Source organism: Diachasmimorpha longicaudata, chromosome 1, assembly GCF_034640455.1.
Source record: "Diachasmimorpha longicaudata isolate KC_UGA_2023 chromosome 1, iyDiaLong2, whole genome shotgun sequence".
Lineage (NCBI taxonomy): Eukaryota > Metazoa > Arthropoda > Insecta > Hymenoptera > Braconidae > Diachasmimorpha > Diachasmimorpha longicaudata.
This window is the reverse complement of record NC_087225.1, coordinates 9,431,943-9,457,576: the sequence shown is the minus strand read 5'-3', so window position 1 is coordinate 9,457,576 and position 25,634 is coordinate 9,431,943. Positions and strand designations below refer to the sequence as shown.

Genomic DNA, 25,634 nt, shown 5'->3' with positions numbered 1-25,634 from the left:
CCATCATTTCTAATTCTACTTCAATCACTGAACGTCATTGTACATGACATGTCCATTCATTGAAAAATAATTTTTACTTGAAATTTTGTCCATCCAAGAGATACATCACGATATTAGTAGTAACTAACGTTCTCAAAACAACTTGTAACGCTGGGTCTTCTTCAGTGTATGTTTTTACATAAATGATATGCATTTCTCTTTATTGCAATTAAAATCGGACGGACAGAATACGAAACTTATAATATTTTTTTCTTTATAAAATAACATGGAGCTCAATCGCATGAGTTTCGATAGGTTTGCATTCTTTTACAAAAGCAAATACTGTCTAGCTAATCAGACAGAAATCCGAACCCATCTTTACATTTTGACATCCAAACTGATGTCTCTACATTCGGCAGTTTTTCTACCGGTGATTGATGTATGATGACGGAAATTCAACCTAAATTGGTTTACAAATGTGAGATCTTGTGAACAAGATCGAAACCCAATCAAGTTTTATTGGATATCCTTCGAACGTACGTATACGCGCAGGATCTGGTTTGAATTCGTACCAGAGTTTGAAATTCGATAAAATTAAACCAAACATTAATTAAGGTAGACCCGAAATAGTGTAATCACGCGATTTCCTATTTTTATTCAATGAAACCTTGCGATTTTTCAAGCAGCATAAAACAATGGGCGAATAAGATTTTTCGCTCAACCGATTGCAACTCCACACCAACATGGACCTGAGATTCAATGCTAACGCCCTGAAACATCTGCAATTTCATAATGAATCAATATTTTAAATAAATTGGAAAAGTTATCGAAATAAACTAATATGATGGACCTCTTACAATAAATAATAATGATAGAATTACATTATCAGTCAGTTATACTGCAGAACTGAACGGACATTTTAAATCCAACATTATTGCGATATGGATTTCCTTTTCATATGTCATATTCACATGAAATGATATCTAAAAAAAAATAAGATAATGATCAATATTATATTAAACACGTAGAGATTTTCTTACTTCATATTGTACACAATAACTTGTTCAAATGCGCATTTTCCAGTCGGTCGGACTAGTGACATTAGCGGGTCAAAATTCTGAATCAATTATTATTATTCATGAATAGTTTGCCATCTCCTCGATTTAATAATCATCGTAGCATCTTTTCAAAATGAGGAAAAGATCAAATTGCATATATTATTTATTACAGAAATGTTTAAACGCACCAGTACTCGAAACATCTAAAGTATGCGAGCCACATTTCGAATAATTACTCGTGACACTTTATTGTTAAGGAATAATACTGAAGTTCCATGACTGCATTAGACATTTGTAAAGATGATCCAATGCCAGTCAAACTATTATTGTTGTTCCAACAAGCTTTAAAAAATTAAAATATCGCAAAAAAGACACGTTTTTAGCATTGTGACCGACAAGTTGACGCGCCAGGATCGTCGGGCCTGCCTCCATGGTCCGCGCTCAAATGTGTAGTCGCCGCCCTGCAATAGCCTTAGTCAAAATCGTTCAATCCAACCAAGACGTTTGATTCATCGACCGATCCCGAGATGGCAGATAAGTCTACATCATCAGCAGTTGCTTCACCAGCGAGCTCTCCTGCTCCTGCAAAAGCGGAGGCTGCTAAAAAATCAACGAAGGCGAAAAATCCGAAGCCTAAACCAACTCATCCCAGTACTGCTGACATGGTTAATACGGCTGTAAAAACCCTTGCTGACCGTCATGGATCATCCCTTCAGGCTATCAAGAAGTACATCGCTGCAAACTATAAGATCGACACTACAAAGCATGCATTTTTCATCAAGAAATATCTGAAATCTGCAGTTGCTTCGGGAACTCTTGTCCAGACTAAAGGAACTGGTGCATCTGGATCGTTCAAACTTGCAGGGAAGAAGAGTGACACTGCGAAGCCAAAACCGAAACCCAAGGCAGTCAAGAAGGAGAGTTCTCCCAAAAAGGTTGCTGTTAAGAAGATTGTTAAGAAAACTGAAACAGCAAAACCTAAAGCAAAGAAACCAGCTTCTCCTAAAAAACCTGCAGCGAAAAAGCCAGCTGTTGAAAAGGTTGCCAAGCCGAAAGTAGTGAAAGCTGCAGCCAAGCCGAAGAGCCCCAAGGCCAAGAAAGCTACGAAAGGACCAACTGCTAAACCGAAAGTACCTAAGCCAAAGAAGGCTGCTTCTCCAAAGGCCAAAGCATCAGCTAAGAAAACAGCTCAGAAGAAATGAATTGAATATACCAATTCAATTCAACTTTGATCATAACCAAACGGCCCTTTTCAGGGCCAATAATTATTCACCTACGTAAAAATCTCAATCGCTATGAATTATTCAGTAACTCTTAACTATCCGTTATTTGAAAATGATATTTAATCCATTTGTTATCAGAGCAAAATTTAGCAGAGTTACATTTCTAAGCACACCTTTAACTGTAAATTTATAATCAATGAATGTCGTTTCAATTTTACGTGAATATCGTGAAATTTTTAGACACAAGATAAAAATGTTAACACTAGAGGCAAGAATAGTTGACATACAACGATTTTTTGAAACCAACAGATAGGAAATTTACTTAGAACTTCTTTTATCGGATTTCGTTTTAATAACTCTAAACCAATTCGTCGTTCAGTTCAGTAGTTTTACATACGTAACTAAATTGAAAATTTATCTGAAAAATATAAAGGAAATAAAATCTGGAAAACATCAGCGTAATGGCAGAAGATCGAGCATCAAACTGGCGTCGCCAGAAGCGTATGATTCACTGCCTACAACTGCACTAGTTTTGCTAATTTTTAGTTTGATTTTTTAGCTAAAATTCCGCGAAAAAAATATACCTGTCGAACGATCATCTTCAGAGTGAAGTTATATGATTGACGGTGTGCGACTTATTTTAGAGCAATGAATCGTAAAAATCCAAAAGCTATACAAATGATGGCAAATTGAATGAAATTTTAGAAATAACACTAAATAGCACCCAAATATCATTCAAGTCACTTTGTGAGGCGTTGGACTTTCATTGCCACAAAACCAATGGAACGACCACAAAGCCTTTATTATATTTTTTAACTGAATCATAAGTGATGCGGACTGCTTCATATCCATAATTACATTATTATTATTATATGAATAAAATTACGAAATTTATTCTTGTAAAACATTTCATATTTTGAATAACATCAACGTTATTAAGTTTTGCTCGTTTAAATGATTTTGTGGCCCTGAAAAGGGCCGATTTGATTGAATTGTAGCTTAATTTAAGCTCTCTCTCCACGGATACGACGAGCCAACTGGATGTCCTTTGGCATGATGGTAACTCTCTTAGCGTGGATGGCGCAGAGGTTGGTATCTTCAAAGAGACCAACGAGGTAAGCTTCACTGGCTTCCTGAAGAGCCATCACGGCTGAGCTCTGGAATCTCAAGTCAGTTTTGAAGTCCTGAGCGATTTCACGGACAAGTCGTTGGAATGGAAGTTTACGGATGAGGAGCTCAGTACTCTTCTGATAACGACGAATTTCACGAAGAGCGACTGTTCCTGGCCTGTAACGATGGGGCTTCTTTACTCCTCCAGTTGCGGGCGCACTCTTACGAGCAGCTTTGGTAGCCAACTGTTTCCTGGGGGCCTTTCCTCCAGTTGATTTACGGGCAGTTTGCTTAGTACGTGCCATGATTATAGAAGTATTCTTCTGAAGATGCAGAGAGCGAATGAATCGGAAAACTAAAGTGCTGATACATATACCGTCGTCCATCAGTTTGATTGGCTCATGGAAAAGGGTGGGGGGCGAACTGACGAGCGAACGCCATTGGCGGTTGGACGAGTAGTGGGGAACACCTCTGACACGAGATCTATAAAAACGTAACGATCTGTAACTTGAACATCACATTCGCCCTTCGTTTGATTGAGGTTTGACAAGTTCACTTTAACTAAGCCAAGATGACTGGTCGTGGTAAAGGAGGAAAAGGATTGGGAAAAGGAGGCGCTAAGCGCCATCGTAAAGTTCTTCGTGATAACATCCAGGGAATCACTAAGCCCGCTATTCGTCGTCTTGCTCGTCGAGGTGGTGTGAAGCGTATCTCTGGATTGATCTACGAGGAAACTCGTGGTGTCCTGAAGGTATTCCTTGAGAATGTTATCCGTGACGCTGTCACATACACTGAACACGCCAAGAGGAAGACAGTTACGGCTATGGATGTCGTCTACGCTCTGAAACGTCAAGGACGTACTCTTTACGGATTTGGAGGTTAAGCACAGATTATCTCCAAGAACTTTAAAAACGGCCCTTTTCAGGGCCACCAAATCTTCATACGTAAAAATGAAATTTTCGTTCTATCACATCTTTCATTGAATCGAAGTTCTAATAAAATTGCATATAGAAAATCTCCCTGAAAATTTTGCACAAAACATCCATCACATTTTACCATTGCTTATGGGTTGTAAATTTATTAAAAAGTAAAGTTGCAGATATTTTAACTCATTTTACTGGAAAATACAAAATTTAATTTTTTAATTATGATTATGTGAAATGTATCATGTTATGATGAAAACTCAAAAATTTACAAAACTAAATATAACTTCTAAAGTATTTAATATTACAAAATTCATCATCTTTCATCATAAAGGGTCCCAATCGTAAGACGCATTTTGAACCTTAACATTACGCAAACGTACATAACCTCAAACCGATTCATGCTTGTCGTTGGATTTCCATCAAACAAAATTTCAACATAATGTTCAATAATCATTGTCAATTTCTTCGTCAAATAAAATTGTAACTAACTTTCGAATTCTCTCAATTATATCAATTCACTCTCAAACATATCAATGAAACGTTATTACCAAAATATTGAAATTTATTGTTATCCATGAACGGACAGCGCAGCACCCCGCTGAATTCTTAGCGGCTGTTTAGGTGGACTTCTAAATAGAGAAACAAAACGATAATAAAACTATTTCGTTAAATATAAATAGTTAATACTTAAAAAATAAAAGACCAACTGCACCTATTGGAAATCGTCAGTTATCCGAACAAACATACTCCTTTCAGATTCGTTTCTGTTTTTTTTCCATTTTACTCACTGACCATATGTGGTTCTAACGAAGCAACATAATAGAAAATTCACTCTAATAAATAGCAATCGGTTTTTAGCAGACGGAAGATTTAAAATCACTGCCACAACACATTAAAATTATTTTTAAAAACTTGGTTAAATAATGCATTTCAACGAAGTAAATCATCAACGTTATAAAAATTTTGTGGCCCTGAAAAGGGCCGATTTGCTTTCGTAGATTTCTTTACTTCGAGCTGGTATACTTGGTGACAGCCTTGGTACCTTCAGAAACAGCGTGCTTTGCCAGCTCACCAGGAAGGAGAAGTCGTACAGCAGTTTGGATCTCCCGAGAGGTTATAGTAGAGCGCTTGTTGTAGTGAGCCAATCGTGAGGCTTCAGCGGCAATTCTTTCGAAAATGTCGTTCACAAATGAGTTCATGATACTCATAGCTTTGCTTGAAACTCCAGTGTCGGGATGAACTTGTTTCAAGACTTTGTAGATGTAGATAGCGTAGCTCTCCTTCCTCTTACGCTTCTTCTTCTTGTCGCTCTTCGTAATATTCTTCTGGGCTTTACCAGCCTTCTTAACAGCTTTGCCGCTAGCCTTGGGTGGCATAGTGTAGTTGATATGTTCACGGACTGAGAAACAGAAGTGAATGGTAAATTTTCAAAGAAACCTACGGATTTTAGCACAGTACGCGTATACGACGCCGAACCAATCACAGCAGACATGCGCGCGCGCACTGGTTGCTCGGTTCTCATTGGCTCGGTAGGGAGAGCGCACGAAGCTATAAAGGTGCGGTCGCTGGGATCACTGCTCACTTACCATATATTCCTCGTCGAGTTAAGAACTAAATAAACTTCTACATCATGTCTGGCCGTGGCAAAGGTGGCAAAGTTAAGGGAAAGTCCAAGACTCGTTCAACCAGAGCTGGTCTGCAGTTCCCAGTTGGACGTATCCATCGTCTTCTCCGCAAAGGAAATTATGCCGAACGTGTTGGTGCCGGAGCACCAGTTTACTTGGCTGCAGTAATGGAATACTTAGCAGCTGAGGTTCTCGAGTTGGCAGGCAACGCCGCTCGTGATAACAAGAAGACTAGGATCATCCCTAGACATCTCCAATTGGCCATTCGTAACGACGAGGAGTTGAACAAGCTTCTGTCAGGAGTTACCATCGCTCAGGGTGGTGTACTGCCCAACATCCAGGCTGTTCTTTTACCCAAAAAGACCGAAAAGAGCAGCTCATAAATCAAGCTTCTTTTGGTTAAACAAAATCGGCCCTTTTCAGGGCCATCAAAAAATTTTACGAAGGCACTTTATTCGCTATCTATATTTTATGAAAAAATCTAAATAAGTAAAATTTCCGTATGTACATGCGAATCATACAACAAACAATCGTAATGCATGAATACAAATGACTAAGCCAGCCGTTTGCAAAAATCGCAATAGAAAGTATAAATCTTCAACTGGAATGAATATTAATTATAAAAAAATCATTGATCAAATAGACGTTTCATGGTTACTCTACATGTATTGTATCTCTCTTAATTATTCTAATTTGTTTATTTTGCTTAAAGTTCTTATACTAACATCCACTTGTTACCAAGTCAACTGACTCAGTTACCAAAACGCTACTCGTGGTGCGAAAAAATCTATAAATCATATTGAATTTGAAAGACGATTTTAATCTATAATTAATAACAAACAATAATTCAAACAAGAGACAAGACCGATATAAGAAAAGTTACATCGTATCTACATGTCAATGTCCGGGATGAACGAAAAAATTCAGAACGTCTGTTTTGCAAAACTTTTACTAAATTGGCACGAGCGATATTACGCCCAAATAACCGAGAGTTCAATATAAATAACAGTGAGCGTTGATCTTTAGCAATAATTAATAACAAATTTCTACATTAAAAAAAAAAACTAAATGGCTTACGGTCTCTTACGGAATCGATTCAAGAAGGTCAAAAGCTATGAAATGGAACCTGTTGCGCCTGTATTTTTAGATATAAAACATTTAAAATCGAATATCCTGTGTCTATATCGACTGTGCAAAATGTTATCTTCGAATTTCATATGATTTGATAAGGAACTGTTTATGTAGTTCTATTAAATTACAATGGTGCGTGTACTGAGTCGTAATACTGTTGAAAAAAACCATGTGGCCAACATATCTATTCATTATAAATGATTACAAAACTTACGTTATCTACATAACATATCTGATAATTGTTTCACAATTCATTTGCAAGTAATAATTACCATATCTGATGAGGAAGAACTTTAGTTTCGTTATTTTTAACAATATAAATAATACACATATTGTGATGATAATGCTTTCGTTCTAATATATGTTCGGGTGCGCCTTCTATGTATAAATTAAGCAGAGTTTTCTGCTACTAGACATGAAATATTGATAAATTGGCTGAGATAAAAATTGTTCATGACACTACAAAACTGTAAATATTGACATTGTATTCTTCTTATAAATATTCGTCCAAACATATTATACGGAATGGTCTCTCGGTGTCCTCCTAATCTGGTCGAACTCCACACATCAACCTATTGAAATGATGTACTCATTATAATATTTCATCAGAATTATCAATTTTTTTATGTGCACCAACCTTTCCTCTATCCGATAAAAACATAAGTACTTGAAAATATTATTAATTATTTATTATACTGAAGTTTAAATACAACAGCACCCGAGATCCAGAAACTACGCGATGAACATTTCGAGCAATTATCTTGGGCTCTCTAATTATATTAACCTCCAATATAATTCCGCAGTCCATCTATACATTTATGAATATCAGAGAGTGTTCACAAATTAATTATGAATTTTAAAACATTGTTAAAAAACATAAAACATGCAGAGACAGACACCATTTGAAGCACTGAATCACGAAACTTGCAGCGTTCGAGACCGCATGCCCCTCTCCATGGTCCGCGCTCGTCAGCTAGGCCCAGCACTTAAGTCAACTTATTGTGGGATTTATTCAACGCAAATATTTCCAAATCATTCATAGTGAAATCACGATGACTGATAAAGTCGCAGCTCCAGTTGTTGCTGTAGGGTCAGCATCTCCTGCCCCAGCCAAAACCGAGGTCGCTAAAAAGGCCCCTAAGGCAAAGAATCCGAAGCCTAAACCAACTCATCCGAGTACAGCTGACATGGTCAATGCCGCTGTCAAGACCCTTGCCGAACGAAATGGATCATCTCTACAGGCGATTAAGAAATACATCGCTTCAACTTACAAGATTGACACCACGAAACACGCACTCTTCATCAAGAAATATTTGAAGTCAGCCGTTACTGCGGGAACTCTCGTACAAACGAAAGGAAACGGCGCATCTGGATCATTCAAACTTGCAGTGAAGAAGGCTGATGCTTCCAAACCAAAATCCAAACCGGCAACAACCAAAAAGGAAGGCTCACCGAAGAAAACTGTGGTTAAAAAACTGTCTGCGAAGAAGGTAGAAAGCGCAAAGCCCAAAGCTAAGAAAGCAGCTTCTCCTAAGAAAATCTCGCCGAAGAAACCAGCTGCTGAGAAAAAAGTCGCCAAACCGAAAGTGACGAAAACTGCTAAAACCCCGAAGAGCCCTAAAGCAAAGAAGGCCACCAAAGGACCAACTGCGAAGCCTAAAGTTCCCAAACCAAAGAAAGCGGCTCCTTTAAAGACTAAAGCAGCAGCTAAGAAAGTATCTCCGAAAAAGTGAATTGAATATAATCTTTCAATTCAACCATGATTTAAACAAAACGGCCCTTTTCAGGGCCAATAACTGATTCCAAACGTAAAATTTTCAATTAGCGAAATCTTTTTCAGTTGTTATTGCTAACAACGCATTACCAATAATAATATATCTACAATTTTTTAAATGATATAAATATCTATATATATACAGTTAGTCTTAATATACATCAAAGGACAATCTCGAAACAGAAAATGACAAAATGTATTTGACTGACGATTTTCAACACCTAGGCCAACTTATATAGAACAAAACATTATTAATTAATGAAGTAGCTTTTTTAATACATACAAGATTTTGAAATATTTTTTATATAATACATAATATAAATGTGAGTAAACTGTAGACCAATGCCTAGAAACAATAGCGTTGCAAAAGCTCATAATAAAATCAATAAGACCATTTCAAATTGGGTTTTTTACCTGAATAAATAAACAACCAATTGAAAAAAATCAATATTACATACCATTCCCAGGCTCCGGAGTGGAAAAAACTCAGTACATGTGTAACTTCGGAAGTTGCTTCTCACCATGAAAGAATTCAACCGAATAATAGTGAAATTAAAGTCGATAAGCGATTTTATTATTCTTCGATTATTTATTGACGTTTCATTTCTAATTGGCCTCGCGCCCTGCAATGTCAAAATTTCTAAATCTCCAGTTAACTCATCCAAATTGATGTTAAAATTCTCACAATCGCGGAGCAGATGCTGTTATAGCATCATCATTGGCTGTTTCTTTATGTTCATGATATATTGGCTTGTAATGCGAAACTACCAAACAAGTAACACTGGTGCAACGAATTGGGTTAACTTCTCTCTATGGTCAGTTCTAGAAGGATCTACCGCTATCATTATTCTCACCTACTGTTATTACAATCATAAGCTGGTGGCAATTGGAAATTACTTAACTGAATATGATAGAGCAGTAGACATAACTTTGGCAACTTTTTCTGAGTGTAAAGACGCTAAGCTTGAAATAATTATTGTGACTATTGCTAGTATATTCATATGGCTGCTTGATGGTGCATCGGCTCTAATGAAAACCGTAAACAAAGTTGACATTGCGTTCTTGATGATGGCAGGCTTCGTATATAACTGGTTCTGGATCCAATACAGTATAGTTATCATTCTTCTAAAAAACAGATTTTCAAGACTGAACGAAGCGCTCAGGAACATTGGAAGAGTCGACATGAAAAAAAATTATGTATTTTCTCTTGATGCTTCTCGCGAAATGACAACTGAAAGAAACATCGTAGTCATCAGGAAGGCGCGGAATGTTCTTTACGCCATTGCTTATAGTGTTGAAGAATTATATTCGTTCCCGGTTTTGTTAGCTGTTATTCAATGCTGCTTTATAATTATTCACTGTGGTTACTACACAATTGCAGAGTTTATACTGCCTGAGCCTCTACAGACAGTATTTTCCATTTACAATTTTGTTATTTGGAGCTTCGAATACTCATGGATTCTCGTATATTTCAGCATTAATATTAATAAACTAATAGAAGAGGTCAGTATCCCTGTAAGAAAAAGTTATCCACTAGCGTGCTCTCATTTTTGTCTTGTTTGCAGACGAAAGAAACTATCATTGTAATTGATCACATTATGGAAGCATACAATGATAAGAAAAACATCAAGTCATTGGTATATCACCGCATTCAAATTATGTATTCAAAAAATGTTTTTTGTCCTGGCATCCTTCTCCCGAAGAACTTTAACTTTACTCCCGCCGGGGCGAAATGAATTTCTTTAATTTTAACTGACATTTTTCATCACATACTAAACTTGTTCAATAAATCATTAACGAAGTCGCAATCTAAATTAAGTTATCGGCGCAATAAAAATGTGATGAAAGGCTCTCAATGTAGTGTTTACTTCTTAGATTTATTCGCTTTTTCAGTTAATTGATTTTTCTTATGAGTCACTCAACCGTAACGTGAAGTTCACAGCATGTAAGCTGTTCTCTCTTGACTGCACTCTGCTGCTATCAGTAAGCGAGATTACTTTTCATTTGTTGGTAAATCTTTGACTTCTTACAATTGATGAGCGATACATTTATTTAGATTCTCAGCGCGATGACGTCGTATATGGTGATTGCTATCCAGTATAAGGCTCAATAAGACGATTTTTTTAATATAGAATTCACCCCGACGTATTCAAAAAATAGTCGGAGTAGACGATCTACATTTGATGATGTTCAATATGTTTATGTGTTATTGTAATGAAAATATAATCACCTTCATAATGAGTATTCTATTATTTTTCCCGAATCTTCCATTGATGTGAACGCTATTATTAAATAATTAAGATAGTTGGAGAAATGAATTATCAACGTTGTAAATATTTGATGGCCCTGAAAAGGGCCGATTTCGTTTAATTGTAGCTTGATTTAAGCTCTCTCTCCACGAATACGACGAGCCAGTTGGATATCCTTTGGCATGATTGTGACCCTCTTGGCGTGGATGGCACAGAGATTGGTGTCTTCAAAGAGACCAACGAGGTAGGCTTCGCTAGCTTCCTGGAGGGCCATCACAGCTGAACTTTGGAATCTCAGGTCGGTCTTGAAGTCCTGAGCGATTTCACGAACAAGTCGTTGGAACGGGAGTTTACGGATCAGGAGCTCAGTACTCTTCTGGTAACGACGAATCTCACGAAGAGCGACTGTTCCTGGCCTGTAGCGATGGGGCTTCTTGACTCCTCCAGTTGCAGGCGCACTCTTACGAGCTGCTTTAGTAGCCAACTGTTTCCTGGGAGCCTTTCCTCCAGTTGATTTACGAGCAGTCTGCTTGGTACGAGCCATTTTCGTTGTCAAATGGTTGTCAAGAGTCAGACGGAATTGTGAAACTTTCATATTTGAATGTGATTTATATATTATTGTGGAAGATTCTGATTGGTTCCCGAAAAAGGGTGGGGATAGTTCAAAAGCGCTCCGCCATTGGTCGAGTTAGGTGTGGTGGGAGAACACACGATCGACCATGTATAAAAACCCAGTATTCCGTGAAAAATGTATCACAAGCGTTTGCTTGATCAGTTAGTGTCGTCCTCTTCACTTAAACTTATTTCAAGATGACTGGCCGCGGAAAGGGAGGTAAAGGATTGGGAAAAGGAGGAGCTAAACGCCATCGCAAAGTACTTCGTGACAACATCCAAGGTATTACCAAGCCAGCCATTCGTCGTCTTGCTCGCCGAGGTGGTGTGAAGCGTATCTCTGGTTTGATCTACGAGGAAACTCGTGGTGTACTCAAAGTATTCCTTGAGAACGTCATTCGTGATGCTGTTACCTACACCGAACACGCCAAGAGGAAGACAGTTACAGCAATGGATGTTGTCTATGCTCTGAAACGTCAAGGACGTACTCTCTACGGATTTGGAGGTTAAACGCTTCCCTCAACGATAATAAAAACAATCGGCCCTTTTCAGGGCCACCACATATTCATTACATAGAAATGAAATTATCGCTACAAAACATTTTATTTTTGTTGATAGTAATTATTTAGTAATTAAATATTCTAGTCTTCACACCAAAACAATATAACATTTTATCCATCGATCCGAATACCTTGGTGCATTATTTTCATTTAAAATAAAAAATGTTTACATAAAAAAGAATTTTAAGAATCGAATTTTTAGTAGATTAGTATATATACAACGCCAAACCCATTCTAACCTCAAACAGCCTCAACCGAACACAGTATATTGAGAAACAAGAGACTCTCATTTACTCTATTTTTGCGAAGAAAATAAATTAAACTATTGAATAAAATTTATTAAAAACCCGAGACGCCATAAGCAATGTCTTTTTTGTTATTATATTCGTGTCCAGTCATCGATCCATAATAGGTACAGTGTTACAAATCACGTGACTTCATAGCTACCTATATATCGAATTCTGTAGAATCCACATTTTAAGAGTGAAGTATATTTACACAAAAATACATCAATACCTTTCAAGAAATAATTAGCAATTAACATTTTATTTTTAAAATAATCGCAAAAAAAATAGGTTACTACTTAACCAATGAGATTTCGATAGTTGTATATTCTATTGTTCTCCTTTTATTACTCTTCTCAATTTTTATTAAAAAATTCTCGTTTTCCAATGCAGCTCAATTCAGTAGTTTATCTTTAGTTATTTCATATATTGAAATTCCCAACTTCAACTTATTTTGAAGTGATTTGAAACGTAGATCAGTTGTTGCTTTAGATTAAAACATCACTAGTTTTTATTCATCTTAATAAAATTTACTACTGAAATTGGTTGATCAGAAAATCCCATTGGAAACGATGGTTAACTAATATGAATGCGTTTATTAAAGCATCTACGTTGTAAATATTTTGTGGCCCTGAAAAGGGCCGATTGATTTTGTAAAATTCCACTTTACTTCGAGCTGGTGTACTTGGTGACAGCCTTGGTGCCTTCAGAAACAGCGTGTTTTGCCAGCTCACCAGGGAGGAGAAGACGTACAGCAGTTTGAATCTCCCGAGACGTGATAGTAGAGCGCTTGTTGTAGTGAGCGAGTCTCGATGCTTCAGCAGCGATGCGTTCGAAAATATCGTTGACGAACGAATTCATGATGCTCATGGCTTTGCTTGAAACTCCAGTATCGGGATGAACTTGTTTCAAGACCTTGTAGATGTAGATAGCGTAACTCTCCTTCCTCTTGCGCTTCTTCTTCTTGTCAGTCTTCGTAATATTTTTCTGGGCCTTTCCGGCCTTTTTTACGGCTTTACCACTTGCTTTAGGCGGCATGATGCTTGGAATGCAGGAACTACACAAGGAATATCTGTGTAATGTGGCGACTCTCGAAACCGTCGCTTATTTCTGAGCATCGGCGTATACGACGCCGAACCAATCACAGCAGACGTGCGCGCGCGCGCACTGGTTGCTCGGTTCTCATTGGCTCGGTAGGGAGAGCGCACGAAGCTATAAAGGTGCAGTCGCTGGGAGCACTGCTCACTTACCACATATCTCTCGACGAGTTAACAACCAAATAAACTTCTACATCATGTCTGGCCGTGGCAAAGGTGGCAAAGTTAAGGGGAAGTCCAAGACTCGTTCAACCAGAGCTGGTCTTCAGTTCCCAGTTGGACGTATTCATCGTCTCCTGCGTAAAGGAAATTACGCTGAACGTGTTGGTGCTGGAGCACCAGTTTATTTGGCTGCAGTAATGGAATACTTGGCTGCTGAGGTTCTTGAGTTGGCAGGCAACGCTGCTCGTGACAACAAGAAGACCAGGATCATTCCTAGACATTTGCAATTAGCCATCCGTAACGACGAGGAGTTGAATAAACTTCTGTCAGGAGTGACTATTGCCCAAGGCGGTGTTCTTCCTAACATCCAAGCTGTTCTCTTGCCCAAGAAAACCGAAAAGACCAGCTCCTAAATCACTGAAGAATCGGCCCTTTTCAGGGCCACAAAATTCTCAAATGTAGTAAGATCATTTTTCACTATATCCTTTTATCCATTCCAACATCTCCTATAATGGTTTATTGAAATATTTTATAAGGAAGAAATTCTAGTTTTTTTATCAAAACTTATTGTTTCATTTACATGATTGTTTTTTCAAACATTTCAGCACTGCAGTTAAACACTCCCTCCCTCTGACGGTTACGATTGAAAATCAGCTGTTGTGCCTAACAAAGGGGCGGGGGGGAATTTCACCAATGACGAATTAACTTCTAACCTCTATGTTATGATCTGAAACAAAAGGCATTAGTGTCTAGACAATGGCAGTCTGAATAACATCGGTGTTGTCATATCAACTAGAATCCCTCAAATAATTCATAGCAACTCGTGAGGAGTCGTGAATCCAGTGCGCGAAACACGATGTTAGTGACTAGTTTAGTGCAGTGTTCGATAAATTTTTCGGAAGTGAGTTATCTTTGACACAGATTATCCACCGATTACCTTTACAACTTATTTCGCAGTTCAATCCTTGAGAAGGTCGTGCTTTAAACCGTGAGAATGTAGTTGTAGTGGTTATAGTGATTTGGGGTTGTGCATCGTACACCTGTTATCTACTCACTAATGAATTGTTAGGATAACAATTACAACATGGAGAAAACATCATCACGCCAGGTAATAGAATCATCATTTTAATATCATTTAAACAAATTGATGGACTAATTTAGAACTCTTATTTATATTTTATTTGTTCACTTTTTGAAGAATCACAATATTTTTACTGGTAATGTTATTCGTTGGACAAATGTCTTTCCATCTGTTTCAACACTCTTGGCGTAAAAAAGTTGTAAAGATATTTGAAAAGACTTTTATAAGCTACAGAAATTTATTTCCTCAAGTACACTTTTCAATCAATACTTATATGACATTTCGAAAAACTAAATAGCTTTGAAAATTATAAACTGATAGTGCCATTTTTTTAACTGTTATAAACAACCAGTGCATCTGAATTTAAAACTAGTGATGGAACTACATGTTTTAATTCCGTCACAAGATTAAAATTACATTTTTTAATAAATTAGGTGATAATGTAAATCCAAAAAATATATAAATCCTATTTCATAGGGCTTTGACATAAGTACAATATATTGGCAGATAACGAAACAAAAGTTGTTTTTTCATCGAAGATATCCAAGTGTCTTTTACAGTTGAAGACACGCCATACCATAAATCAATTTATTTTTAATGATTAAATGTTTCAAATAAATTACGGAAAAAATTCAAGAACATCATTGCATATAAATGAATATTTGACATAGTTCAAATTGCCAGGAAGCTTCTTTGAAGGCCTGAACTGGCTCACAAATATGTTTTTTTCCAAAATTCTCCAGAAACGAAAGAAGAATGGTCGATCATTCTACCTAGACCACCAAATACCTGATGCTCCCACCATGGAAGAATTCGAATGCCTCCTTGGTGAGTCACCAACGAACTATCCCCGAGTAGAAGGCGTGGAGAATATGGAGAGCGAGCTCCACTCAGCCGCTATCGATACAGAATCCCTCGATAAGTTAGATATGACGTCAAAATCGGAATCCCCAAATCCTGCAGAAATTCTTCAAGAAGTTGACCAAGTTGACTCAGTATCGACACCACAAGATACAGTGGAAGACACCCCAGAAGCTGTCGAGGAGATTCAGGACTTGGTATCGTCCGTGAAACTCTCAGATGCCCCAACAGCCCCGAGCATCGAGGAAGCGCCTGTGATAACCTCCATCGTCTCCAAGGGCGGTTCACTCTCTTCCAAGACCACTTCATCATCATCTGAACAGGATGAAGCCTCTGCAGTGACTTCAAAAACCTCAAAAATCAAGATGATCACTCCCTTCTCAGACACCCAACTAGCTTCTCTCTACACAAACGCTGAGCTCTCTCTTGTGGACTCCTTCATAACCGAATTTGTCGAAACCCAATTGCGTTCTAGTTCCGTCAGGCAGCAACATCGCCTCCACGAACTACTAATGTCCTACCTCCGAATCCGCAATCACCTGATCCTGAACTCCCATGAACTTGAGCTCCTCAAGAAAAACTGCAAGGAAGTCCAGAAGCAACTTTGGCATCTGGATAAAGCCTCAATAACAGAGTCTGGTGAATGTCAAGATGGCAATCCAGTTTCAGCATCTCATGAGTACTCAATAGCTCACTTCAACCAGCATGCACTCACCTCATTGACCAAGAACCTCTCCGCTATTAAAGAGCTTCTCCACAACGCTCAAGCCCTATACTCCTACGAAGCAGAGATGCTAAAGCTTCAGATCGAACATTACGTTCAACGAGTTTGCATGTGTTGCAAGGAACTGGTGACTTTACCCCAAAACGCACCAGTCAATCTAACTGCCATTCAAATGGCGTCCCAAACAATGCCACAGCTCCTGGAACTTAGGATGTGCATCACTGTCCTGTTTAACTTTCAGAGGAGAGTCCTCAAGGATGGAAAGTTTGTTCTGGACTCGAGGGAGTGGCTCTCTAGACTAATAGCCGTTCTCCTGAGAATCGCTAATTGGCAGGACCATTTATTTATTCTAAATCATATTTTAAGATGCCCTGGAGGCGTTACAAACTGGGCAGCTGGATTTGTCCAGGCACCGGCCGCCCCCAAGAACAGGAGTATCAGCACTTCTGTTCTTAACGATCCTTATCTGGATCATATGATTGCGACCCTTGCTGTTATTCTATTACCCATCAAAGAGAGGGAGAAATTTCTGGAGCAGGTGCAGATATCTCTACAAGATACTGGCACAAACCCTGGGGATACTGTTTGGGTGATGTTGGATGAAGAAGGCGAAGAGGATGAAGACATTGCTAATACTGGCGCCAATTTGTGGGAGAGCGATCTCATCACTCTTCTCAATCAAATACCACTGGACAAGCTATTTGAACAAGTTTTGTTGATTGAAAAGATGGAGGAAGGCTACCGTCAAGACGTCAGAGGCATCACCGAGCCCCACATGCTCAAGATCTTTGCCTTCTTTACCGTCGTTGTGAGACTGTTTAAACAGGGACTGAGGACTTATGATTCTCCCAGGTACAGGCAGCTTGCGAAGAGACTCTCTGCACTCATTCGGGACGTTGTACAATATACCAGTGATCAGTGGGAAGCCTTCGACAAGACTCAAATATCCGATCAATCAATGCAGGTCAGGCTGCAGACCGAGTACGATTGCTTCTTCCTGAGAGCAACTATGTGCATCTTTTCATCGAGAAGACTTGGCGCCTGGCAGTACCTCGCTGCTATTCCTTATCAAAATGTGTCTATTCATACTCTGTGGTACATATTCTACGCACTTCACAAAGACACCATCTCCATGGATCCAGTTCCAAATGACGTAAGTCCTCTGGAATTGGAAACCGAGCTGAGTTCAGCGGAAATTCGAAAGCAGTTCGAGGAGAAACTGATTGACATGCCTGGAGATGAATCTTACTTCCTTCTCACAACTTTCGCCAACATGGCGATGGCCAGAGGTCTCAAGGATTACGACTTCATTCGAGCCACCACTATCGATCTCTTTGAGATTGGATTCCTCAGTGAAACGACCCAGGAGGCTTGCTCCAAAGACGCCAGGTCCCTTTTATCTAACTTGACCAGCAAACATCCTTCATTACTGTCTGACATCCTCTTCAAACTAAAGGATAACTTCGGATCTGTTGGCAAACTCAGTTTGTATTTATTCACAGAGTTGAGTATCAGCAAATGGATCCCGAGGGAGGAAGACATCAGAATTCTTGGTAATTGGCTGCATAATTTTGGCCTGTCGTCTACAGAGAGTCATCTAGCACGTCTCATTCTGAATCATCTGAATTGGGGGCTTGATAAGAACGGAGATCTGTACCTTCCACTGCATCTCCATTACACAATAGCTCTTTTAGTGGTGGAGCTGACGATCAAATTTGTCCCAGACTCTACGCAGAACGCTTCCATAATTTTGGAGGGAGTGAAGCAGGTTTCCTCGATAGTTAGACCTCAGAACAATGAACTAGCTTTCTCCCTGTGGGCCTGGGACATGGTGGCAAGGTTGAGACTCCATCAGTTAGATCAATCGAACATTGTCTGCAGAAATGCTATGATCAATCCTGCTGGAGCATTTACCCACGTCCCAAATATAGAGTCAGATCCAACGTTGGAGGTGCTGAGGAATGGCATGAGAGATATGCAGCCCATGGCCCATTATGTTGCCGTTGCCATGACCTTGCTCGGGCATTCTGTGCCTCTCATCTGTGAAGAGGGTTTCACTAGTCTTGCTGTGTTGACATGCTATCACAAGTACGAGCACATACTGATGGCTCTGCAGAATATTATTCCTCTTTTTCTCGAGTGCGTCGAGTCACTGATGAAGACTGTGATGTTTTTGAGTGTTATCAAATCACTGATCGCTGCCGACAGGACTTATGTTAAGATGGCCAAAAATCTAATTGCTCCAGAATTTCCTGGGCCCATGATCAAACACTTTGGGAATATGGTGGAGAGCCACATGGTTAATTACAAGCGGTGAGTCTTTTTCAATAAAACTGTTAATTCTTTTTCGTTGGTAATTTTAGAGCGTTCTCACGTGGTATAGTTACGAAGAAAAACTTAATAAAAAAATTCAATTTTTTATTCGTTTTTGAGACACTATGTCTTATCTACTTTCACGGATTATTTAACACTGTTATCATTAGATATGTGTTCGCAGTTTTACAACAGATAGAACAGGAATAATGTCACAGTAATGAATTTTCCAGGTATTGCCTGCAGTCTCCTGAACCTTTTGTAAGACTATGGCTGGAGATTCTGGTAGGGTTGCCTGACTGGAATAGAGATCCAAATATCATGTATCTCATGGACATTGTCGTTCGAGCCGCGTTCTTTCACATTGAGGCACGAACAACTAGTAATATTATCTTCCAGAGTTTATATTCGGTAAGATGTCGATATTTCATTACAGAAACTTTTCTTTTATTCGTTAAATTTGGCTTCATTAACAGCCAATCTTCGCGGTATTTCTATTAAATTTTTCAAGACTGAGTTATTCTACTTAAAAAAAATTACAAGCAGCCTTTATCGTTATTACAACTAATTACTTTGTTAAGGGGTTTACATACCCGTTGAGATGAAAAATACGAAGATTTAATTTTCTAGCTGAGACAATCGCTCATAACTGACATTTCATCTTAAATCGATTTGAATCAATTTTTTCATACAAATCTCTCTCTTAGCATTCCTCTGAGGGAAATATCGAGGTAAACCACTAGAAATACCACCAAATCTCGCAAAGCCCGAAGGCTCAACTAATTCTCTTCTCTCATTCTCTAGAATCTCAAATCAGGCAAGTCATCGGGGTCCATTAGCTCTTTTCTGAGTTGGGCGACTGGGGCAGGCAATTCTCCAAGTCTCCTAGGAGGTTCCATTCAATCAGTGTGGCTGGCACACATTGTCTTGACTATCGAACAACAAGAAAAAGAAATCAAATCGGGCCTCTGGATGGAATTTCGTCGAGAGCTCTCTCAACACTCAAAACCCTCCCTGGACACAGCTTTAAAACGTGCCTGCGTCATCCGAAAAATTCCACCCTTCGGCTCCAACTGCCTCGCAATCTACCGTTGGTCACAACAAGCCTTGGACACTCCGATGAATCATCCCCTGCTGCCCCTCCTCTGGCAAAACTTCTTCTCATTATTTCTCTCGCGAGTCCCAACATCCCCAGGTATGCCAGACCGAGGTGGCCAAGGTGATAAATTCTTCGAGGGAATGATCAACCTGAGTTATCTGAAGAGAGTGAAAAAAAGACTCCATGACACGACTGAGTACTTCCAGAACAAGAGTGAACATGATGTGGACGATGGAAAACCCATGACAGATGACAGAAGAATTTTCTATTTAAGTGCAGCAAAATATTACAAGACTCTAAGCCTCTGGCTGGAAGAACCCAGATTACAAGAATCGGGGCTCTATCTTCCGGCCTTGCCACCGCAGTACATGTCTCAGAAACTAATCCTGCTAATCCAGGAGGACACCACTCCCTGGTTGGAGTATGTTGACTACTGCCAAGTGCATCAAGATCAATTAAAATCAGTTTCTGAATGGGAAAGAATGTGCTCAAGAGACATTGACGAGGCTCAAACGAAAATAGTGCAAACGCCAACGTCACCATTGGAGCCTGCTGACCCCATGATGAGGATCTTCAGGAGATTGAAGAGCTACGAAACTGCCGAGTCACCTCCCAGCCTATGCAAATATACAATTGTTGTGGAGGACGTGTCCAGGGAGACTCTTTATGAGCCTAATGAAGTTATCAAGGCTGCTAAACCTCATCTCAAGGTAATCACGGATTATGCACAGACTTATAATCTTATGGTGTCGGAACATACGGCCGTGGACTGTAATTTTCTCGAGTTGATCCCTACTTTGTACAGAGAAGTAGAAAGCAGAGTGACTCTTCATGCACTTTGTGATCCAGCACCTGCTGGTCAACGACGCTCAAGATCAGGGACACCCCCCACAGTCCATTGCGCTGGTCCCGCCGTGATAAGAATCAAAATATCCGAAGCTAAAGTGAGTGATGGCATTGACCAAATGATTTCTCAAAATCGCGCTGAATACGAGAACCTCCTCGTCAAAGCCTCCCAACCCCCACCTACCAAAGTCACCCAGGGCTGTGTATTTGCTGACCACTTGATAAATCTCCTCGAGCACGAGTTAAACGTCCACCGCACATGCGAGAACACTGCCATGTTACGTAAAGTCCAGGAGAGTGGAGTTACACTGTTCTACCGTCTTGTTGAATTTTACAATGAGGAAGTTGCCTTGTGTCCACCCACGAAGCAGCTGATAACCACGTGCATCGAAAAGCTGGGACAATTATTTATATCCGGCGAAGAGGGAGAAGGGCCAAGATTACTAAATACCATAATGGAGAGGCCCAGTCTTGGGGGTCTTCTCGGACCTCACTTCACTCCCGTCGCCGGCGGAGCATCGACCTTCATCCAGATGTATCAGACTGTAGTGGACCTGTCGACTGGTTCCAATGCCGATTTGTGTTTCGTTCTTCTATCTAAATTTGATGTGAGCAGTTGGCTAAATTACCGTAGACCACGACTGAGTGAAAGATCGATGTTCATCGATCTAGTCTGCAAGGCTCTTTGCAACATCGGACTTAATCCAGAGGAAGACAAACTGATACTTCACGAACTATTCAGAAATCATCTGAGACTGGTCCTCCTCCACGATTTCCCCGAGCACTACGGCGAGGTGTTGAGTGCAGTGTTAAGAGGCAGCGAAGGCCAAAATCTGTCGTTGGACGTCTGGAGGGATCTCCTGACGGCGTTGAGTGGCAAGCCAAAGGGTGCAGCGCTCATTCATCCCAACAAAGTCAGAGAAGAGATCAGGAGATATGCCACCGAGCAGAGGCTCCTGTCGAGGCAGGAGATCCATGACACTGCGATATTATTGAGCAAACACTTTATGAAGGAGCGATTGCAGTATGGACTTTATGGATTATATCCCAAGTACAGAGTGTATAATGAGCCTCTTATCATGTTCCTGGGAATGATCGGACATGCCCTTGTCGTTTTGACTCTTCAGTTTGACAGAGGCTCACTTGCTGATCAGCTCTGCGAGAAGATATGGCCAGTATTGAGTGACATGTTTGCACCCTGGATGACACCTTACTGGACGAGAAATTTACGAGAACCCACTGCAGCATGGATTCAACAGCTCACTGATGACCGGTCTGTACTTCTACCCTGGATCATCACGGATGGACCTCATGCTAACAGAACTGTCGCCATGTTTGTTGAGTGCATTAGGTTCATTATTGATACCATGCCTGCGTCCAGCAAAATTTTGGGTTTCTTGTGGCAATTCTACGTCAACAACTTTGCTCATGCCTCCGTTAAGGATCACATTCTCAATGTTGTCCATGGGAATTTCTTATCACTGCCTTGGGACAGATTTTCTCCTGGAATCAATGATGTCGAGTTTATGGTGAGGGTCGTTGATCAGTATCTACCCGACAGCCATCTATTCCTGGGAAGTGTATTTAGTTCTATTAATTGGACAGTTTGGATCAATGAAGTGGCGAATTGCCAACCGTTGACTGTTGCTGCTAGGATGCACATCTGTTTGCTGAATTTGATGGTGAAACTGTCCAATGAACCGAATGTTCGACAGGTGAGTCTTCTCATTATTACAATCAGAATAAGGACCGATTTGATTTCAGTTGCAATGCATGTTAAAAGTATGATATAAAAATGCCAAAAAAAAGGGAAATAAAAATTGGCAATAGAAAACAATTAGTAAAAAAATTTCTCATTTATTAGGACTCATAACTATAGTCATTAAAAAAAGGTATAACACTTGTCTCGAATAGCTCCGCTGCTGCGTTACACTTGCAGATGCTTTCAAACATCAGAATTCAGGGAATTAATTGAGCGATGACATATTTTTTTTCTAGAATGAGAGAGCAATTCAACTAGTAACAGAGGCTGAAAAATTTGCCTGGCACTTGGTTGACGCAACGGCCTATGATCAAGTGATAAACTGGCACGTAATGAGCTGTGATCCACGTGTTATTCTGTCTTATCCTGGGGATCAAGTTCATCCGATTGACGTTGCTATTAATACGTAAGTTTTCACGTTCTAATTTGCATGTAGTACCCATTATAGCACTACTAAATAATTTTCAATTTGTTCCATCAATCGATGTGGACAGATCCTCTTCTCCAGAAACTCCCATTTTTAACATCTTCACTATTTCCTCTTGATTTACAACTCTTACTACTTAAGAATGCTCCTCCCACATTGCAGTAGGGATAGTCATCAAGCTTACATGCCTTTAATATTAACATAGATTACCGACTTATATTGCACACCGTTTCAATATTCTCATCAACACAACAGGGAATATTTAATTGCAAAGTTACGACAATGCCATTGGACGGGGCTCACGATACATGCGGCGGATATTTTTAATAATTGGGCCCCTAAACTAGTCAATTTGAGATGCGAAATTGTTTCAAATTTTTACGTGGCCTTACCGCGACGTAATATTTACAAAAAGAACGTAATGAATGTTCTGTCAAAACAGGCTCTTGAAAGTGGTTGCGGCCTATGACCCATCGGTGACCCACTTCCACCCGACGACCCTGAAAAAACGCCAGATGTACGTACGTTCATCTGTGAAACTCCTTGTGAATTGTACAACAAGGCACAAATCCCTCGTCTCAACGAACATGAAGGTTTTCACATCAACATTATCGAGAATGCTGAGTGAAATGGAAATTGTAATAATAAACACAGTATCAGAACCCCAACAGGCAGCAGAAGCTGGCCTCCTCGTCACCGAGCTTTTGCATTCGGTGAATCAGAGTGGAGTTCTAGTGGAGCAGTTAAGAACTAGTTGGGCAAATTGGTTGTCTGAAAAGACAGCCTCGTCGCCGATTCTCCTGGGCATCCTGAGGGTCATTGGAATCGCTGTGCCATCCCCTTCAACCCTGGGGGAGCTCATGGAGGCTGCGCTTGCGGCGTACTTCAAGCACAGTGTAACTGATGATTTGCAACCAACTTGGGGGGGAGTCTTGGGAATTCTGCAGCCTTTTGTGCCTAGGCAACCACCAGTCGAGGGGGTTCTTGTGAGTGAGGGCAGACTTCTGTCCCTTTATGCTGTTCTCATGAAGAGATTACCATCGTGCAGAGACATTAGGGAGGAGGGGATGATGCTGGTTAATTTGATTGATTGGATTTCAACTATTAAACCGATGGAAAATATCGAAGCTAAATTACCCTTATTATGGGCGAAAGCATTCGAATTATCGTATCGTCAGTGTCAATACAGTGAGAATACGATAATAGCAGCACGTTCCCTGAAAAAACTTGCTCGTGCCTTATTAACAATGGCCGACGACGTGGGTCAAGGCTGGGGCATACTCGGGGCCATTGGTATCAGAAAAGGATCACAACTTTCAATCAGGTAATTTTAGCGTTTTCACTCATTCATTTCTTCAATCTTCAGAAAAATAATCAACATCAATTGACTTTCTTCTCTGACTTTGTCTATCTTATTTTGTATTATTATTATTTCTACATGAACATAAAGCGGAAGGAGAAAAAGTATTCCTAGTACAACAGATATCTTGGCAATTACTGTGTTCTTGCAGATAGATTTCAAATTGTGTACATAAATTAGTCCCCTAAAAAATTATTTGGAGTACGAAAACAAATAACAATGAGAAATTAATTGACTGAAGAAAAAAAATATGCACAGACCTCCGCGTAGAAGTTTAACATGTACGAAAGCGTTTTCACTCATTCATTTCTTCATTCTTCAGAAAAATAATAAACGAGAATTCACTTTCTTCTTACAGATGCAAGTTTCTAGCACGTGCACTCGGTGTTTACTGTCTCGCACAGTTACCGGATTCCAAGTCAGAGCAGCAGATCGTCCGTTTCACTCCTCATTCACCTGGTATTGCACCGTTGAGGAGCAATGAGGTGGACACACTCGAGATCAGGCCTAACGCTGATGCTGTCAAGGGAATTCAGTGCCTTGAAGCACTCGTTACTAATAAACAGTATGGAGAAGTAAAGGGAGATATCGAGGGAGCACTTAGGATCATCAGGGATTCAGCTAATTCACTCCATAATGCTGTTAGCATCACTGGGACGCTCACGAACGAACTCTATAGCGACAGGTTTCTTCACGTTTTGACAGATTAGAATTTTTTAATGCAAAGTAAATCTATATTTTGAATTTTGCAATCGTTATACTTGAAATTTGTCCGATTTTTCAAGGCAATATCATTTTTTTTCAAATTAGGGTAGTTAACTCCATTTGAAAAACAGAGCATAAGAAAATATTGGCCAAAAACTCATCTTATTGAAAACATGAATTGAGATTTTCCTTTCTATTTGTAGATTAAAATTAATTGTTTGTTACCTAGTCAGTAAAATACTTTTATTGTTTTAAAAGGTCACGAAAGCTATTTCCATTCGATTTAACTCCATTTTGTTTGCTAATCACAGGGTTTAATTTCAGCTTGAAAAAAAACGAAAAACACTGGATAGAATCAATGTTGCTTGGCCTTAATTGAGGCTGTGATGTTATCTAGAGATAAATCGATGCTGTAGAATCAAGTTTAAGCTGTATACAGTTATGTTATTTTCATTGGTAACTGTACGTACTGTAGGTGAGAGTCTATGGAATATTTATTGAATAATTATTTGAATTATTGAAACAATGTTCTGATATTTTGATGGATAATTGAGAGTGATATATGTTTGAAGGAAATGGAGTGAATATTTAACTTTCGTTTTTTTAAATTTATTATCACTGCTTGAAAAAGACACTGTCGAGAATATACTAAAATTTACAAATTAA

The 25,634-nt window shown here is 39.4% G+C and overlaps 11 protein-coding genes across 12 annotated transcripts; 7 read left to right on the top strand and 4 right to left on the bottom strand.

The window, feature by feature from the left end:
- The first annotated feature begins 1,538 nt into the window (after nt 1-1,538).
- LOC135164872 (histone H1-like) lies at nt 1,539-3,104 on the top strand. The gene has a single exon (XM_064125669.1). It carries the CDS (start codon nt 1,565-1,567, stop codon nt 2,237-2,239), a length of 675 nt encoding a protein of 224 aa, XP_063981739.1. The 5' UTR covers nt 1,539-1,564; the 3' UTR covers nt 2,240-3,104.
- A 123-nt stretch (nt 3,105-3,227) lies between these two features.
- On the bottom strand, nt 3,228-3,723 carry LOC135165342 (histone H3). Its single transcript, XM_064126594.1, has one exon. The coding sequence runs from the start codon at nt 3,673-3,675 to the stop codon at nt 3,265-3,267; it is 411 nt and encodes a 136-aa protein (XP_063982664.1). The 5' UTR covers nt 3,676-3,723; the 3' UTR covers nt 3,228-3,264.
- Nucleotides 3,724-3,902: 179 nt separating this feature from the next.
- Nucleotides 3,903-4,300, top strand: LOC135166877 (histone H4). Its single transcript, XM_064129613.1, has one exon. It carries the CDS (start codon nt 3,942-3,944, stop codon nt 4,251-4,253), a length of 312 nt encoding a protein of 103 aa, XP_063985683.1. The 5' UTR covers nt 3,903-3,941; the 3' UTR covers nt 4,254-4,300.
- A 146-nt stretch (nt 4,301-4,446) lies between these two features.
- LOC135166234 (histone H2B-like) lies at nt 4,447-5,714 on the bottom strand. Its single transcript, XM_064128356.1, has 2 exons — nt 5,009-5,714; nt 4,447-4,925 (listed from the first exon to the last, which is right to left on the bottom strand). Exon 1 carries the CDS (start codon nt 5,670-5,672, stop codon nt 5,301-5,303), a length of 372 nt encoding a protein of 123 aa, XP_063984426.1. The 5' UTR covers nt 5,673-5,714; the 3' UTR covers nt 4,447-4,925; nt 5,009-5,300.
- A 131-nt stretch (nt 5,715-5,845) lies between these two features.
- Nucleotides 5,846-7,505, top strand: LOC135166091 (histone H2A). Its single transcript, XM_064128109.1, has one exon. The coding sequence runs from the start codon at nt 5,927-5,929 to the stop codon at nt 6,302-6,304; it is 378 nt and encodes a 125-aa protein (XP_063984179.1). The 5' UTR covers nt 5,846-5,926; the 3' UTR covers nt 6,305-7,505.
- Nucleotides 7,506-8,059: 554 nt separating this feature from the next.
- LOC135164740 (histone H1-like) lies at nt 8,060-8,848 on the top strand. The gene has a single exon (XM_064125418.1). It carries the CDS (start codon nt 8,105-8,107, stop codon nt 8,783-8,785), a length of 681 nt encoding a protein of 226 aa, XP_063981488.1. The 5' UTR covers nt 8,060-8,104; the 3' UTR covers nt 8,786-8,848.
- Nucleotides 8,849-11,172: 2,324 nt separating this feature from the next.
- On the bottom strand, nt 11,173-11,673 carry LOC135165472 (histone H3-like). Its single transcript, XM_064126843.1, has one exon. It carries the CDS (start codon nt 11,668-11,670, stop codon nt 11,209-11,211), a length of 462 nt encoding a protein of 153 aa, XP_063982913.1. The 5' UTR covers nt 11,671-11,673; the 3' UTR covers nt 11,173-11,208.
- Nucleotides 11,674-11,820: 147 nt separating this feature from the next.
- On the top strand, nt 11,821-12,241 carry LOC135166573 (histone H4). Its single transcript, XM_064128971.1, has one exon. It carries the CDS (start codon nt 11,886-11,888, stop codon nt 12,195-12,197), a length of 312 nt encoding a protein of 103 aa, XP_063985041.1. The 5' UTR covers nt 11,821-11,885; the 3' UTR covers nt 12,198-12,241.
- Nucleotides 12,242-12,281: 40 nt separating this feature from the next.
- Nucleotides 12,282-13,600, bottom strand: LOC135166318 (histone H2B). Its single transcript, XM_064128464.1, has one exon. The coding sequence runs from the start codon at nt 13,567-13,569 to the stop codon at nt 13,198-13,200; it is 372 nt and encodes a 123-aa protein (XP_063984534.1). The 5' UTR covers nt 13,570-13,600; the 3' UTR covers nt 12,282-13,197.
- A 191-nt stretch (nt 13,601-13,791) lies between these two features.
- LOC135165906 (histone H2A-like) lies at nt 13,792-14,239 on the top strand. The gene has a single exon (XM_064127740.1). It carries the CDS (start codon nt 13,826-13,828, stop codon nt 14,201-14,203), a length of 378 nt encoding a protein of 125 aa, XP_063983810.1. The 5' UTR covers nt 13,792-13,825; the 3' UTR covers nt 14,204-14,239.
- A 286-nt stretch (nt 14,240-14,525) lies between these two features.
- LOC135162512 (ectopic P granules protein 5 homolog) lies at nt 14,526-25,634 on the top strand. Of its 2 annotated transcripts, XM_064121513.1 has the most exons (8): nt 14,526-14,898; nt 15,615-18,769; nt 19,003-19,180; nt 19,477-19,500; nt 19,574-22,429; nt 22,713-22,882; nt 23,346-24,227; nt 24,622-25,634. In XM_064121513.1, exons 1-8 carry the CDS (start codon nt 14,875-14,877, stop codon nt 24,971-24,973), a joined length of 7,641 nt encoding a protein of 2,546 aa, XP_063977583.1. In that variant the 5' UTR covers nt 14,526-14,874; the 3' UTR covers nt 24,974-25,634. The 2 variants fall into 2 exon arrangements, with proteins under 2 accessions (XP_063977583.1, XP_063978440.1); XM_064122370.1 differs by lacking the exon at nt 19,477-19,500.

Coding starts and splice junctions, on each gene's coding strand:
- LOC135164872 (XM_064125669.1), top strand. CDS start 1,565: ATGGCAGATAAGTCTACATCATCAGCAGTTGCTTCACCAGCGAGCTCT.
- LOC135165342 (XM_064126594.1), bottom strand. CDS start 3,675: ATGGCACGTACTAAGCAAACTGCCCGTAAATCAACTGGAGGAAAGGCC.
- LOC135166877 (XM_064129613.1), top strand. CDS start 3,942: ATGACTGGTCGTGGTAAAGGAGGAAAAGGATTGGGAAAAGGAGGCGCT.
- LOC135166234 (XM_064128356.1), bottom strand. CDS start 5,672: ATGCCACCCAAGGCTAGCGGCAAAGCTGTTAAGAAGGCTGGTAAAGCC.
- LOC135166091 (XM_064128109.1), top strand. CDS start 5,927: ATGTCTGGCCGTGGCAAAGGTGGCAAAGTTAAGGGAAAGTCCAAGACT.
- LOC135164740 (XM_064125418.1), top strand. CDS start 8,105: ATGACTGATAAAGTCGCAGCTCCAGTTGTTGCTGTAGGGTCAGCATCT.
- LOC135165472 (XM_064126843.1), bottom strand. CDS start 11,670: ATGAAAGTTTCACAATTCCGTCTGACTCTTGACAACCATTTGACAACG.
- LOC135166573 (XM_064128971.1), top strand. CDS start 11,886: ATGACTGGCCGCGGAAAGGGAGGTAAAGGATTGGGAAAAGGAGGAGCT.
- LOC135166318 (XM_064128464.1), bottom strand. CDS start 13,569: ATGCCGCCTAAAGCAAGTGGTAAAGCCGTAAAAAAGGCCGGAAAGGCC.
- LOC135165906 (XM_064127740.1), top strand. CDS start 13,826: ATGTCTGGCCGTGGCAAAGGTGGCAAAGTTAAGGGGAAGTCCAAGACT.
- LOC135162512 (XM_064121513.1), top strand. CDS start 14,875: ATGGAGAAAACATCATCACGCCAG. Junction 19,501..19,573: donor CCTCTGAGGGAAATATCGAG/GTAAACCACTAG, acceptor CTCATTCTCTAG/AATCTCAAATCAGGCAAGTC. Junction 24,228..24,621: donor GGATCACAACTTTCAATCAG/GTAATTTTAGCG, acceptor TTCTTCTTACAG/ATGCAAGTTTCTAGCACGTG.